The sequence below is a fragment of the Giraffa tippelskirchi genome, chromosome 4 (assembly GCF_054371585.1).
Source record: "Giraffa tippelskirchi isolate mGirTip1 chromosome 4, T2T-mGirTip1v1.2.pri, whole genome shotgun sequence".
Classification (NCBI taxonomy): domain Eukaryota; kingdom Metazoa; phylum Chordata; class Mammalia; order Artiodactyla; family Giraffidae; genus Giraffa; species Giraffa tippelskirchi.
This window is the reverse complement of record NC_137278.1, coordinates 90,060,303-90,073,578: the sequence shown is the minus strand read 5'-3', so window position 1 is coordinate 90,073,578 and position 13,276 is coordinate 90,060,303. Positions and strand designations below refer to the sequence as shown.

Genomic DNA, 13,276 nt, shown 5'->3' with positions numbered 1-13,276 from the left:
TGAGATAGAGGCATCCTGCAGGGGACCAGATGTGTGGGCTGGAGTGGAGGACACAGGCATTGTTCCAATCCCATCCGATGTCACATCTCTGGCCTTGCTGAAGCTAGGCTGGTGTTGGCCTGGAAGGACCCTCCTTCTTAAGGAGACAGTTATCAGCCGTGTTCCCCGATGACACTGAAGGTCTTGGGACGCGGGGCTCCCACCCCTCCCCAGTTCTTCGTGCCGGTCAGCATTTATCTCCACTGTGGGAGTTTGCCAGGGAGCCAGTCTTCCCTTCTTCCCCTCTGGTGCTCTTAGCTGCCCATGGCAAATCCACCCTCCTGGGAGCCAGAGCTTGGAGAGAGGTAGGTCCACTGCTTTCTCAGGCCCAATCTGCTGTCCACGAGTCCTGGGCCCTGGCTTCTCCCAGGACCCCTGTGGCTGGCCCCATGGGAAATTCTTATATAAAATTCCCATCCTGTTTGTGCTCCCCTCCACCAAAATGGAGCCCCTGTTTGGTTAATTTCTATTTTGTAGTTTATCTGGAGGCTGTTAAAACAAACCCTGGGGGACCCTCAGCAGTGACTGTTCCATATCTCATTATCTTTCCCAAACCCGATTATTAGCTCAGATTTTTCTGATCGCTAGCTGCTGTTCGTGATGAGTTGTGTGCCATTAATGCCAGCTGGTTCCCTTAAACAGGACCCACCATGCCAGGGAAAGCGAGCTGGCATTCAGAGCCATCAGCCACTTGGCTTTTTAATTTTAATGGGCTCTACCAAATGTTCCAGGCCAAAGGGTCCCCAGGGAACCAGAACAGACGGGCTCCCAACCCCCAGTCTGTAGCCCACCCTAGTTCCTTCCCAGACTGTGGCCATCCTAATTGCTGGGACAATAAGGTCTGGGTCAAGGCCTCACCTGTATTCATGCCTTCTTGCCACCAGGCCCATCCTCAATGACTGGACAGAGTGACTTCATGGGTTCCTAGCGAGCTTGCAACTACATATACCAAACGTCTCTGGTCCCAGCCTCCTCCCTGGGGGAGACAGGCTGGGTCATCATTCTGGGCTGTCCTAATCCTAGCCGCTGGGAAGCACCGTCAGCCAAGGGAAGGGAAGGATTGAGGGCAGCAGGCAAGTCTGGGTGTTTGCTCCAACCAGTGGCCCCTATTCCTTCCTGCCCTCCCCCACGGCCAGCCTGGCCTGTCCCCAGAAGGCTGCTGGGGGAACGGCTCCAGCTCCCTGCTGGCTTCTCAAAAGGCTCCTGCTCCCCATTCCTCCAGCACTCCCTGCGTCTTTCCAAACAAATGCAGAGGGTTTTGAGCCCAGACCCTTAAGAGGTGGCTCAAGAGCCCTGTCTCCTCCACCTGCAGCTGCCTTCCGCTCACTTGGGCCTCAGCCCCAGGCTGGTCTTTGCAGGGAGGCTTTTGCTCTATAAACAGCCAGTCTGAAATGGCTTGTCGTCATTTAAAAAAATGGCCTGTCGGACATTCCTGACTGAGACAGAAGACAATTGGAAAGTAAATAGCACAGTGGCTGAGAGCAAAGCTTTGGAATTAGCAGACTGTGGGCTTGAATCCTAGTGTTACCTGCCTCATAATAGTGTCTGTCTTTGAGCAAAGTTACTTCACCTCTCTGAATCAGCCTGAACTTCCCTGAATCTGTTAAAAGGGCCAACACGCCTTGTCTCTAAGGCTGGCAGTGGGGATTGGATTAAGATGTTTCATTTGGCCTGGTATCTCCGCATGCCCCTTTCCTCCTCCTTCCTCATCGCTTATGCCTGCCTGTGTCCTCCTTCTACACTGGCATTCTGTAAGAACATATTCCCCGGTATTTTGGGGGGCTTGGGGCGACCATTTCTGAGTCACCAAAATAGTTACTTGCTGTTTGAGAGTGGGGAGACCTGGCCTTGGTGAGTTCTATCTGTGTAGCAGGGGCAGCCTTGAAGCAGGGTTGCAGGGCCCAGGGTGGACTGGCATCCCCTCAGACTACCCACCTGCACTGCCCCGCCACCGAAGTGTGTCCAAGCTGCCGTGCATCTCCCTGCCTCTCCTTGAGCAAGCAGAGAGAACAATAATTGGACTCTGATCACCAGCTTGATGCTTCAAATGGAAGCCAGGCCCCTGAGAGCCCAGGTTGGGTTTGCCTGGCAGCACTCTGGCTCCTGGTGTGGGGTCCCGGGCTGCCCACAGCTGGTGGGCTGGCACTTGCTCTCTTCCTGGGTCTTACAGTTGCAGCCTGTTCTGGGCCATTTGTGCCAGGCCATGCCCTGATTTGATTACTGCAGCATCCACCTTGATGTCCTGGAGGCCTTCCCAAGGCTCTGCATCTCCCCTGACAACCCAGAAGGTTGAGGCCAGAGCGAGCCAGGGCTGCGGGTGCAGGGTGGCCTGCTGAGCCAGTGGGTGTACCAGACTGAGAGCAGGCTGTCCGTGGTCCTGTCAGGCCAGGAGGCCCACAGCGGAGGACTGGCTCTGGCCCCAGTTTGGGGGAGCAGAGTCTTCTACACACCCTCATCTAGGCCACAGGCTCCTCTTTTGTCTCCCTCTGTCTGTGCTCATGCTTGTCTTCCCACCGGAGTCCTCCCCAGCTAATCCCTCCTTCTCTGAGATGCCCCTCCTCCAGCCTTTGCTGATCTCTCCATCCATCCACTTATTTGTTGTTTTTTTCCATTTATTCGTCAGCCACTGCTTTACTGAGCCTGTATTATGTGCCATCCCCTGCCCTAAGGGCCAGACATCCAAAGATGAAGAAGGCACAGTCCCTCCCTCAATCTGGCTGGGGCATCAGGCTCACAGACTCACAGGGTAGTGAGTGCTGGGGAGGAGGGGCTGGTGATGTGCGAGGGAGCGACTTTCTGCTGGGAGAGGTGACGTCACTCCTACATAGACTCATTAACTGAGGCCTCTTATGTGCCAAGCTCATGCCAAGCACTGTGCGTACATTCCCGCAACAGCCCTGGGTGCTGTCAGATGTTATCATCCCTTTTTACAGACAAGGAAACCAAGGCAGAGAAAGGTTAAATGACTCCCAGCGTTAGTGACACTGGAGGTAGAGTGCGGAGGTGGGCCTTGGAAGACAGGCGTGGACTGAGCAGAGGAAGGAGGGAGTTCAGGGCACAGGGACCAGCACGGGCAAAGGCCCTGAGGTGGGAAACACACAGAGTGTTGGTGACCAGCTGATCAGATCATAGAGAGAGAAAACGGGGCACTGGAGGAGTGGGGAAGGGAGGTTATGAAGGCCACGACTGCTGCATGGAGATGGCAGTTCTTTCACAGGCCATGGGGAGCTGGATATGATTGAACCTGTGTTCTAGGAAGATGAGGGTCAGCATGGGGGGAAAAGGAAGGCAGGCCTTTCCATGTGCCCATGGAAAAGGCAAGGCACGCCCAGATGTCCTGCACCAAGTGAAGGTGGTCAGTGACCCCAGGATGTCCACTGAGCCCCCATCCTGCTCTGGGCAGCTCTGCTTAGCTCTCCAGTCACCTATGGGTCTCCCTGTGTTGAGCCTTCTCAGTCTGGCCAGGCCTATGGCTGGGCTCACAGTGGGACCATGTGGTGCTTAAGATGCTGGAAGACAGAAAAGGTTCACAGACTTAGAGAATGAACAGACAGTTATCGGGCAGGGAGGGCAAAGGTTGTGGGGGATGGGAGATTGACATGTACCCACTGCCATATTTAAAATGGATAACCAGCAAGGACGTACTGTATAGCACAGGGAACTCTTCTCAATATTATATAACAGTCTGAATGGGAAAAGAATTTGAATATATACATATGTTACACACATGTATATGTGTAACTGAATCATTTTACTGTACACCTGAAATCAACACAACTTTGTTAATCACCTATGCTTCCCAGGTGGCTCTAGTGGTAAAGAACCCACCTGCCAATGCAGGAGACAAGAAATGCGAGTTCGATCCCTGGATCAGGAAGATCCCCTGGAGAAGGAAATGGCAATCTATCTACTCTAGTATGCTTGCCTGGAGAATCCCATAGGCAGAAGAGCCTGGCAGGCTATTCCATTGGGCCGCAAAGAGTCGGATACAACTGAAGCGATTTAACACACACACGCACACTCCAGTATAAAATAAAAAGTTAAAAAAAAAGAAGCTGAGTAGGAATGAGGGGTGTCCTATACTTCACTTACTTCCAGATTATATATTCTTCTAACAGCAGCCATCCTACCATCCCTTGTCCTGTCCCCAAGGAGGCTGTGTGCCTGTGTGCGTGTGTGTAGTTGTCTCACAGGCCGGTTCACTGGGACGCCTGGGTAGTGATGCTTTAAGGAGCCACACTGGGGCTCGGCAGCATCAGCTGATGCTGAGGATTTGGGTCTGGGGTGCAGTTGTATGGAAAGATGGTGGCCCTTGCTCTCTGTTCTTCCCCCTGCCTGCCCCTTACTCCCCAGGCCGCTGCAGCAGCACACACTCTTTCTGTTTTCTCTTTCGAAGGTGGGCCTTAATGTCCTGGTTCAGAAAGCCAACAAGTTCACCCCGGCCACCCGCCTTCTCATCCAGAGATTTGTGCCATTCCCTGCCGTAGGTAAGCCTTGCACAGTGAGGAGCTTCTGTGCACATGTGCACAGAAATGTCTGGGCACATGGGGCTGCTGGGCTCTGGGGAGCTGGGCGGCCCCTCCAAGCCTCTCTTGACACTGTGGTGCGGGGAGTTCTGCCTGGGGAAACTGGAGGAAAATGTGTGCAGATAGAAGAAAGGGTAATTGGGGTAAAGAATCCACCTGCCAATGCAGGAGATGTGGGTTCTATCCCTGGGTTGGAAAGATCCCCCGGAGAAGGAAATGGCAACCCACTCCAGTGTTCTTGCCTGGGAAATCCCACAGACAGAGGAACCTGGCGGGCTATAGTCCATGGAGTCACAAAAGAGTCGGACATGACTGAGCAACTAAACAACAACAACAAACTGAAATGTAGCATTTCCTTCCATTATGAATATAGGCAGCAAATTGCAGTAGAAAGCAGGACCATGACTCTCACCAGTAGAAATCACAGGTATTTTCATGTCATATTACAGTTGTTACAGAGATCTTAAAAATACCATTTGTGCTTAACACTAACCCCAAATTATGAGTTAATAGATCCACTTATAGATCTTGTTTTTTTTTTTTAAATTCAGTAGTTTAAAAGCACATCTATTTACTATATCACAATTGAAAAAATATTTTGATAATTTATTTCAATATAATCTCCTTGTAATCCCACTTGTTTGGCTTGTAAAGCATAAACTTTAGAGACATTATTTGGAGAGGGGTATATGGGCCTCAGGTTCCTGACACAAAAGAAGATTCAAGGCTCCCACTAAATCTGGTGCTCCAAGCCCTTTATGTTTCAGGGGCCTCTAATCATAGGGGTGGGTAGGTATGTGTGTGTGTGGGGGGGAGGTGTGGGTGTGGGTGTGTGTGTAGGTGCTCTCACTTCCTTTCAGCAGAGCCTGTGCTGGTCTTGGAGCCATGAATTCACAATAGATGCCCCAGGTCTGGGCCCTGAGATCCCATAAAGCCCAGCCAGGCTCTTAAGAAGCCTACACCTTATTTGGGGAGAAGGTACAAAAGAGGAGAAACAAGTGCTTGAACCATCTGATGCCAGAGGACAAAGCTGGGGCAGGCCCAGAAGGGGCAAGAGGTCCCGTGAGCTCCCTGGTGCCAAGACTCAGTCTAAAGAGGTGGGCGTGAGACCCAAGTTCATGGTCCCAATCCCGTTCTTCACCTCCAGGGCTCAGCTTCCCCACCTGTAAGACGTGGGCACCAGTACCTACCTTCCCACAGCTTTGAGCTGAGTGGGGAGCAGATGAGACCACAGACTAGTTCTGTTCATCAGAAAGGGCTTTGAAGCACTTGAAAAGCCCCTGTGAGTAGGTGAGAGATCACTGTTGAGCAGCCCCACCTCCTCGTGGGCCCGGAGGCTAACGAACTCCCAGGACCAGCCACCCGGCTGATCCTCAGCCGACCCAGATAATTGCTATAGCAACTCCACACTTTTAATGAACTCTCAGCTATTTCTGGTGTGGGCCATTAATGGAATAACTCTTTAGATCTGACTTTGTTAAGGGGCCTAATTGAGTGAACACAGCTGCCGATCTGGTGTACCTCCTCGTCCTGAGCTGGGGGGTCAGATGCAGCCCGAGGAGGGGGCAGCTCTCAGCTGCACTGGACTGGATCTTGGTCTCAGCCGAGATGTAATCTGTCCTTGAGCCAGACTTCAGATAAGGACTCTACTGGGACCCATTGCAGCCTTGCTCAGCCAGCCATCTTGCTGTGTGACCTTGGAAGTGGTCTTAACCTCTCTGGGGGCTCCCTCAGGAGGAGGGCCCCTGCTTTCAGGTTTGACCCTTTCCGAGGCTTTCTGACCTGTCCCTCTTTGGGCTCCAGCCAATTCCTCTCCTGTCTTATTGGCGGGGAGGAACCTGTTCCAGCCGTCACAGAGGGTCTTGCAGTCCTGCGTGTCCCTAGCCAGTTGCACAGGGCGCTCATGGTGAGGTCTGCAGCCCTGATGGTCCCAGCTCACCAGGATCCTAACAGCAATGGGCCCTTTCTGCCTGCTCCTCCCACTGCTGTCCAAGTCCCGGCTGTGTGCCTGCCTTCCACACCCTGCCTCTTCTCTCCTCCCCGACATGTGGGCTTCCATCTCTCTGGCCTCCAGTGCCCATCCTAGGCCCACCTACAATGGTATTTGCTGACTCCCCTAGCGGAGATGGACACAGTGGTGTTCAGGGTAAACAGGGGTGCACCTCACCCCTCAGGGGCTTAAAAGCCCCCTGGTCCCCTCAGGCCACTGAAGAGTTCCTACACTTGGCCTCCTGCACAATATCCGCTGGGGCCTCCAGCCAGACAGTATCTGTCTGTCCCACTGCACAGTGGCAGGGCCTAGGGCCCTCCAAACATCCACCTCTCGGCTGGCCACCATCAAGGCCACTGAGAAGTCTGCTCAGGACTTGTTGGCCCTCTGGACCCCTGGACTAATGGCGAGGCAGAACTCACGGAGCCCTAAGTGCACATGGGGAGCAGGTTGAGGCAAGTGAAAGTGATCATATCAAGCTCTGATTGTCAGGGTGGGGGGCGGGAGGGTGGAGCAGAAGAGGGTCTCCCATTCAGGGTGAGAGAGGGTCCTGAAAGGGCCCATGTGCCCTGTGCTCGGCAGCCACACACTTCCTCCCTCTCCCCTGGATGGGCTGGGGACTCAGGCTTGGAGGAGCCAGGAAGCTCTTGGGGTCAGCTTCTTCTTCCCACTGCTTTGCCCTGTCTTGATCCAGCTTGAAGTCTAGGGGGTGCCCCACTGCCCCAGGAGAGAGGTTCGAGACTCTGGGCAGAGGACGCCTGATTCCTGCCGCTCCCACCCCTCTCTGGCATCAGGCCAGACCCTGCTTCAGCCCCTTCCCGTGGGGGTCTCCGTGAGAGTCACCGCGGGCCTTCCCTGGGTGTGCCAAGCCCCAGACACTCCACCACCACGAGCACTCCGCCACCTGGAGCAATCCTCCAGTTCTCCCCTGGTTTTTCAGCTAGGGTTGTGCACACGTGTGTGCAACTGATGTATGTGTGACTGATGGGTGTGTGTGAGTGTGTGCTGAGTACTTGGGAAGCCCCAAGGATGCTCACTGCAGCCAATTCTCTCCTTCAAGGTGGCTTCAGGGCCTCATGCCCTGGTCTAGAGCAGCAATCATGTGGGAAATCTCAGTTTCTATTTATATGTGGAGATGTTAGGAAAGCCGGTGAGCCCAGGAGCATGTGTGCTGGCATTGGAATTGATTGGGGACTGGTAATTAATTTGTTTAGACCTTAATTAATTCTTCAGTTCTTTCTTATTTGTGGACTGTCACGCTTAATTGTGTTGAGGAGCTCGAGCTCAGAGCAGCCCCTCCATTAATTGATGTGCGATTGCTGTGAGGTGGAAGTTAATGGTTTGGGGAGCTGGGCAAACAGTGTAATTAAAGGTCAATCCAGGAGGTGTCGGAAAAATACCCCCGCCCCCAGGTCCAGCCACCAGTCTCCATGAGCAGAGTCCACTCCAGGGGAGGCGGGCTCCACAAACAGCGTTCTTGTGAGTCCTTGGGGTGGGAGCCTGGAGAAGTGGCAGGCAGGGTCAGTGGCAGGAGCCAGTTCCATGATGGGACATCAGGGAAGAGGCAGAGACCCAGCTGGTGAGCAGTGGGCATGGCAGGGACTATGACCTGGAGCTGGGATGTGGAGACCCCCGTGGTCCCCTGGCAGCACACCTGAGTACCCGGCTCTGTGTACGTGGTGGGGGGCAGGGTAGGAAGCTCTGAAGGTCACCCCCAGGCAGCCCGGCTGGATCCACGTGGAGCAGGGGACAGGTAGTGTCGAGTACTGAGAGCCCCATCTGGGCCTGAGCCTCAGGACTAGCCGGTCAGCTTTGCACAGGGAATAACCCTCCTGCATGGAGCCTCAATTATTCCTTTGTGGAAAGTGACTTCGTCTTGTGCTGTTGGCAGCAGTCCCTTACATTAAATGTCACAGCTGATTTCACTGCCATGAAGAAGTCTCTGTGTTCAGCAGGGAGTCTGCTCCTCGGGGTGTCTGGGCAGCCTTTGGGGGAGGTCTTCTGTTGGTTCATACTCAGAGTGCCCCACCTCCGCCCCCGTCTCTATGCTTCCCTTCGCCCCAGACCATGGGTCTTCCTGTCATTGATTCCCCCTTCATTTTACCGCTCTTCTCCTGGTGCTCAATCCACCGTCTTCCTTCACCTGGGAGGTGACCCTGGCAGTGTGCCCAAGCCCCTAAGAGCCGTCCCTAGGCGTCACCTCCTCCCTCCCTGTGGTTGGAAGACAGCATGGTGCGCCTGTGTCCGCTGTGTCCTGGGCCTTGAGGCTTATCCTCCCTCTGTCGGGATCAATGACACTTAATGTGGCCCCCACAGAGCTTAGGCTATCCTCAAGGCCCTTGAGTCACCTTTTGGACGTGGCCCCTGGCCTTGCTCGAACCCTCTCACACTGTGGTGAATCTTGTGACTTCCCTTCAGTCTGGACCCCAGGCCTTTGCACAAGGCCCCATTTGACTGGAGTGCTCGCTCTTCCTCACTACCTCAGTCCCACTCTCTGCTTTCTCTTGGCTGCCAGGCCTTCATTTCTCTCTTCAGATACCACCATCTCCAGGAAGTCCTCCCTGGTAGCCCCAGTCAGGATTATACCACAGCACCTGTGTGTGCCTATGTCTGTCCTGGAACTACTCACTTTGTTTTTGAGTCTGCCTCTCTCATCAGACTGTGACCTCTCCAAGACAGGGACTGGATCTCATTCATCACCAACCCCCAAACCCCCTCTTTGCTTGGCACCCAGTGTTCTGTGTGGGTTTGTACAGTGATCAGATGAATGTTTTAGTAAAAATAGTTTGAAATTGGGCACCCAGAAGTGAAACCCCACCCTGATGACATTGGTGACCACACTGTGTGGCTGCTTAGAATTTATTGTGGTGTGGTTTTTAAAATTGTTTTTTGAATGTTTTGTTTTCTCATGCTAGTTTTCACGGTCACTGTCATTCACTCAGTTGGCAAGCCTAGCGTAGATGACTCGGTCACCCTGGGCACATTCTTCAGCCTTTCTTGGTTGGATCTGGGTGGGTAGGCGGGCCAGGCTGGGTGCCAGAATCAGAGCCCTAGAACTGGCATGGGGCCCTGGTGTGTGTCAGGCCCCAAGAGGACAGGGCCAGTGTGACCGAGTCAAGCAGAGGGAAGTCTCCCAGTGGTGTGTTCTAGGGCTCTGCCTTCAGTCTTGTCCCCTCACTTATTTTATAACTGCCTTAGTCAGAGGAGGCCAATGGGTCACACACAAGGAATGGAGATAGCAACATGGCAATGATTATGAATTCATGGGCAAGGGTGTGTGTGCATGCCAAAAAGATCTCACAAGGTTTGATGTAAGGCTCACCATTCAAAAAAGGCAGCTGCACAAGTGTGGAGGTGCTGAACCTGATTTGATTGGAGTACTTAGGATAACGACTGGGGATTTTGTGGACTGTATGCCTGAAGTAGGTCCGTCCATGTGATGTGTTGGGCTTCTCTAGTAACTCAGATGGTAAAGCATCTGCCTGCAATGAGGGAGACCCGGGTTCGATCCCTGGGTCAGGAAAGTCCCCTGGAGAAGGAAATGGCAACCCACTCCAGTGTTCTTGCTGGGAGAATTACATGGACAGAGGAGCCTGATGGGCTACAGTCCGTGGGGTCTGAAAGAGCCAGACATGACTGAGCGACTAACACACAGACATGTGGTATGTGGCTCTGATGAGCCTGCCTGGCTTCAGCTGCATGTTAGAGACAGAGTGGCCAGAACAAGGGTGTCTCTATAGTTCCAGATCCCACACGTGCAGAATAGCACTGGGAGTGGACACAAAAAGAGTAGCAGGATCTTCTGAAAAACTGACAGTCTATTAGTGGAATGAGTTGCCTGACTCCTGAGATAGAGAAGCATCTGAGTATCAGCCTGGTCCAAAAATCTGAGAGAGGCACTTATGTGTGACCAAGTCACCTGTGGTGGGAAGATTGCCTAGGATGTGGCATATAGTAGGTGCTTAGAGAGTGCTTGTTGAATGAGTGACCTTCCAATTCAGGTATCTTCTAATTCCTGAAATCCGGAAGGCAGAGAAGACCAGACGTAAAAGAGGTGGGGAAGCCCAAGACAGCGGAGGAGGGGTTATGAATGTGAAAGGAGGGGGCCTGGTTGGGGTGGGCCAGGTGGGGAAAGGACATTTTGGGACCCTGAATACTAGCTGAGAGTTCAAGCTTTAGCTTATGATTAATGGGGGATCATTGAAGAATCTTCAGCTGGGGAGGAGCTGTGATAAAAGGGTGCTTTTCAGAAAATGAATGTGTCAGCAGGAATCTTTTATTACAAGATCCCAAACTTCAGAGTCAGCCTATACCTAAATTTACAGGCTGATTTTTCAACCCAGAAATTCCTAGTCCTGAGTTTGTGACACTTCAATATGGGTTGTGAAATTCTCCCCAAATTCTCAAGCTATTTAAAAGAAAATATGTGCCATATAGGGCTTCCTTGGTGGCTCAGTGGTAAAGAATCCACCTGCAATACCGGAGATGGAAGACACCCAGGTTTGCTCCCTGGGTTGGGAAGATTCCCTGGAGGAGATCATGGCAACCACTCCAGTATTCTTGCCTGGAGAATCCCATGGACAGAGGAGGCTGGCGGGCTATAGTCCATGGGGTCGCTAAAAGTCAGACACGACTGAAGCAACTGAAGCATGCACACATGTATGCACATGTGCCATACAGCCCAGCCTCACAGGCAGAATGGTGAGGGATATCACGAAATCAAGCAAGTATTGGGGTACACATTCCCATCTGATAACCACTCCTCCAAAGACAAAGCCTATATAGTCTGGTGTGATTCAAGTGTGTGTATATACATAAGGTAATGATGTATCAATACATACATGTCTGCTTGTAAATACATAGATCATGTCTGGCAGGGACATGAGAATCTGGCTACAGTGGCTGCCTATGGGGAGGGGAGTAAACTAAATGTCAAGGATTGGAAGGAGACTTACTTTTTATTATTTACCCTTTTTCGTGATTTGGATTGTTTACTGTATGTACTTGTGACCTACAAAATAAGAAGAAAGAGAGGAAGTGGAGTCCGAAGAGCTTTGAGCTCAAGTCTCCTAGTTTCCACTAGAGTGTTTTGGGTTTTGTTTTCATAAAAATTGTTCTGTTTTTTTCTGATAATACTTAATTGTTATAGAAGTTACACAATTTCACTTCTCTCCTCAGAGATAAGTTTGATATATGTCCCTCCAAATTCAAATAAATATCTCAAAGTATAGGAATCTCTGCCTGTTTATTGTATTTATATACTATAAACATGCCAATATAAATATATATTTAATATAAGTAAGATCATACTGTATATACTGTTCATAAATCTCTTTTTAACCTCACAATCAATTTTGGATGTCTTTCCATGACAGTCATAAAATTCCAACTTATCTTTTCAATATTCACAATAATTCATCTGTGGCTTTTTTAAAGATTGTGATATATTATTTCAAACACATGAAATATTATAGGAAATATAGAATAAAATATTAGATGCACCCAAAGCTTTCTCTGCCCTCTGCCTTTTTAATTCTGTTTTCCTTCTCCTCTCTTGAGGAAAGCTATTGACTTACATCTTCCCCATTTGTGTTTTTATGTTATATCTTATGTGTCTGTATCATAAACCAGAAATTGTATTGTTTATATGTTAAGTTTACATTATGTTGTGCTGAACATATCCTTTTAAACTTGTTCTTCACTGTGGTTTTGAGATTTATCCGTGTTAATACATATGCATTCATCTCAGCTTCCAAAGACTAATTGGGAACATCTAGGCTGTTTCCAGTTTCTCACTATTATATGTAGCGCTGCACCAGACAGCCTTACACACGTGTCCGTGTGCACACAAGTAGGAGCTTCTCCAGGCCAGAGGTTTTCAAACAACCACCTTGGGAGCTTTCAAAAGAGATGCAGACATCTGGGTCCCACCTCTGATCTGGTTTCAGTGCTGCAGCCAGTGCTGAGAATCAGCAGTCGAGGGTCAGTACAGAGAAGTGGAATGATCACATCAGAGGTAATGCCCATCTCTCAGTTCAGTTCAGTTCAGTTGCTCAGTCGTGTCCAACTCTTTGCGACCCCATGGACCACAGCACACCAGGCCTCCCTGTCCATCACCAACTCCCGGAGTCTACCCAAAACCATGTCTGTTGAGTCGGTGATGCCATCCAACCATCTCATCCTCTGTTGTCCCCTTCTCCTCCTGCCTTCAATCTTTCCCAGCATCAGGGTCTTTTCCAGTGAGTCAGTTCTTCACATCAGGTGGCCAAAGTATTGGAGTTTCAGCTTCAGGATCAGTCTTCCAATGAATATTCAGGACTGATCTCCTTTAGAATTGACTGGTTTGATCTCCTTGCAGTCCAAGGGACTCAAGAGTCTTCTCCAACACCACAGTTCAAAAGCATTAATTCTTCAGCTCTCAGCTTTTTTTATAGTCCAACTCTCACATCCATACATGACTATTGGAAAAACCATAGCTTTGACTAGATGGATCTTTGTCAGCAAAGTAATGTCTCTGCTTTTTAATATGCTGTCTAGGTTGGTCTCAGAAAACTAGCCAATCTGATCACATGGACCACAGCCTTGTCTAACTCAATGAAACTAAGCCATGCCATATAGGGCCACACAAGACAATCAGGTCATGGTGGAGAGGTCTGACAGAATGTGGTCCACTGGAGAAGGGAATGGCAAACCACTTCAGTGTTCATGCCTTGAGAACTCC

The 13,276-nt window shown here is 50.9% G+C and overlaps 1 protein-coding gene across 19 annotated transcripts in view; it reads left to right on the top strand.

The window, feature by feature from the left end:
* Window positions 1-13,276, top strand: part of SFXN5 (sideroflexin 5) — a 122,952-nt gene that overhangs the window by 70,778 nt on the left and 38,898 nt on the right. For 14 of the 19 annotated variants that reach the window (XR_014051484.1, XM_081482997.1, XM_081483002.1 and 11 more), the window contains one exon: window positions 4,436-4,526. The exons of 4 other annotated variants lie outside the window; for them this stretch is intronic. Coding sequence is in view for 13 of the 15 variants with exons in the window: in XM_081482997.1 (XP_081339123.1) it covers window positions 4,436-4,526 (91 nt within the window). In the remaining 2 variants the exon portion in view is untranslated. Of the gene's footprint in view, window positions 1-4,435; window positions 4,527-4,938; window positions 4,993-13,276 lie in introns of all 19 variants that reach the window. One more of the 19 variants, XR_014051483.1, reaches the window with a different exon arrangement.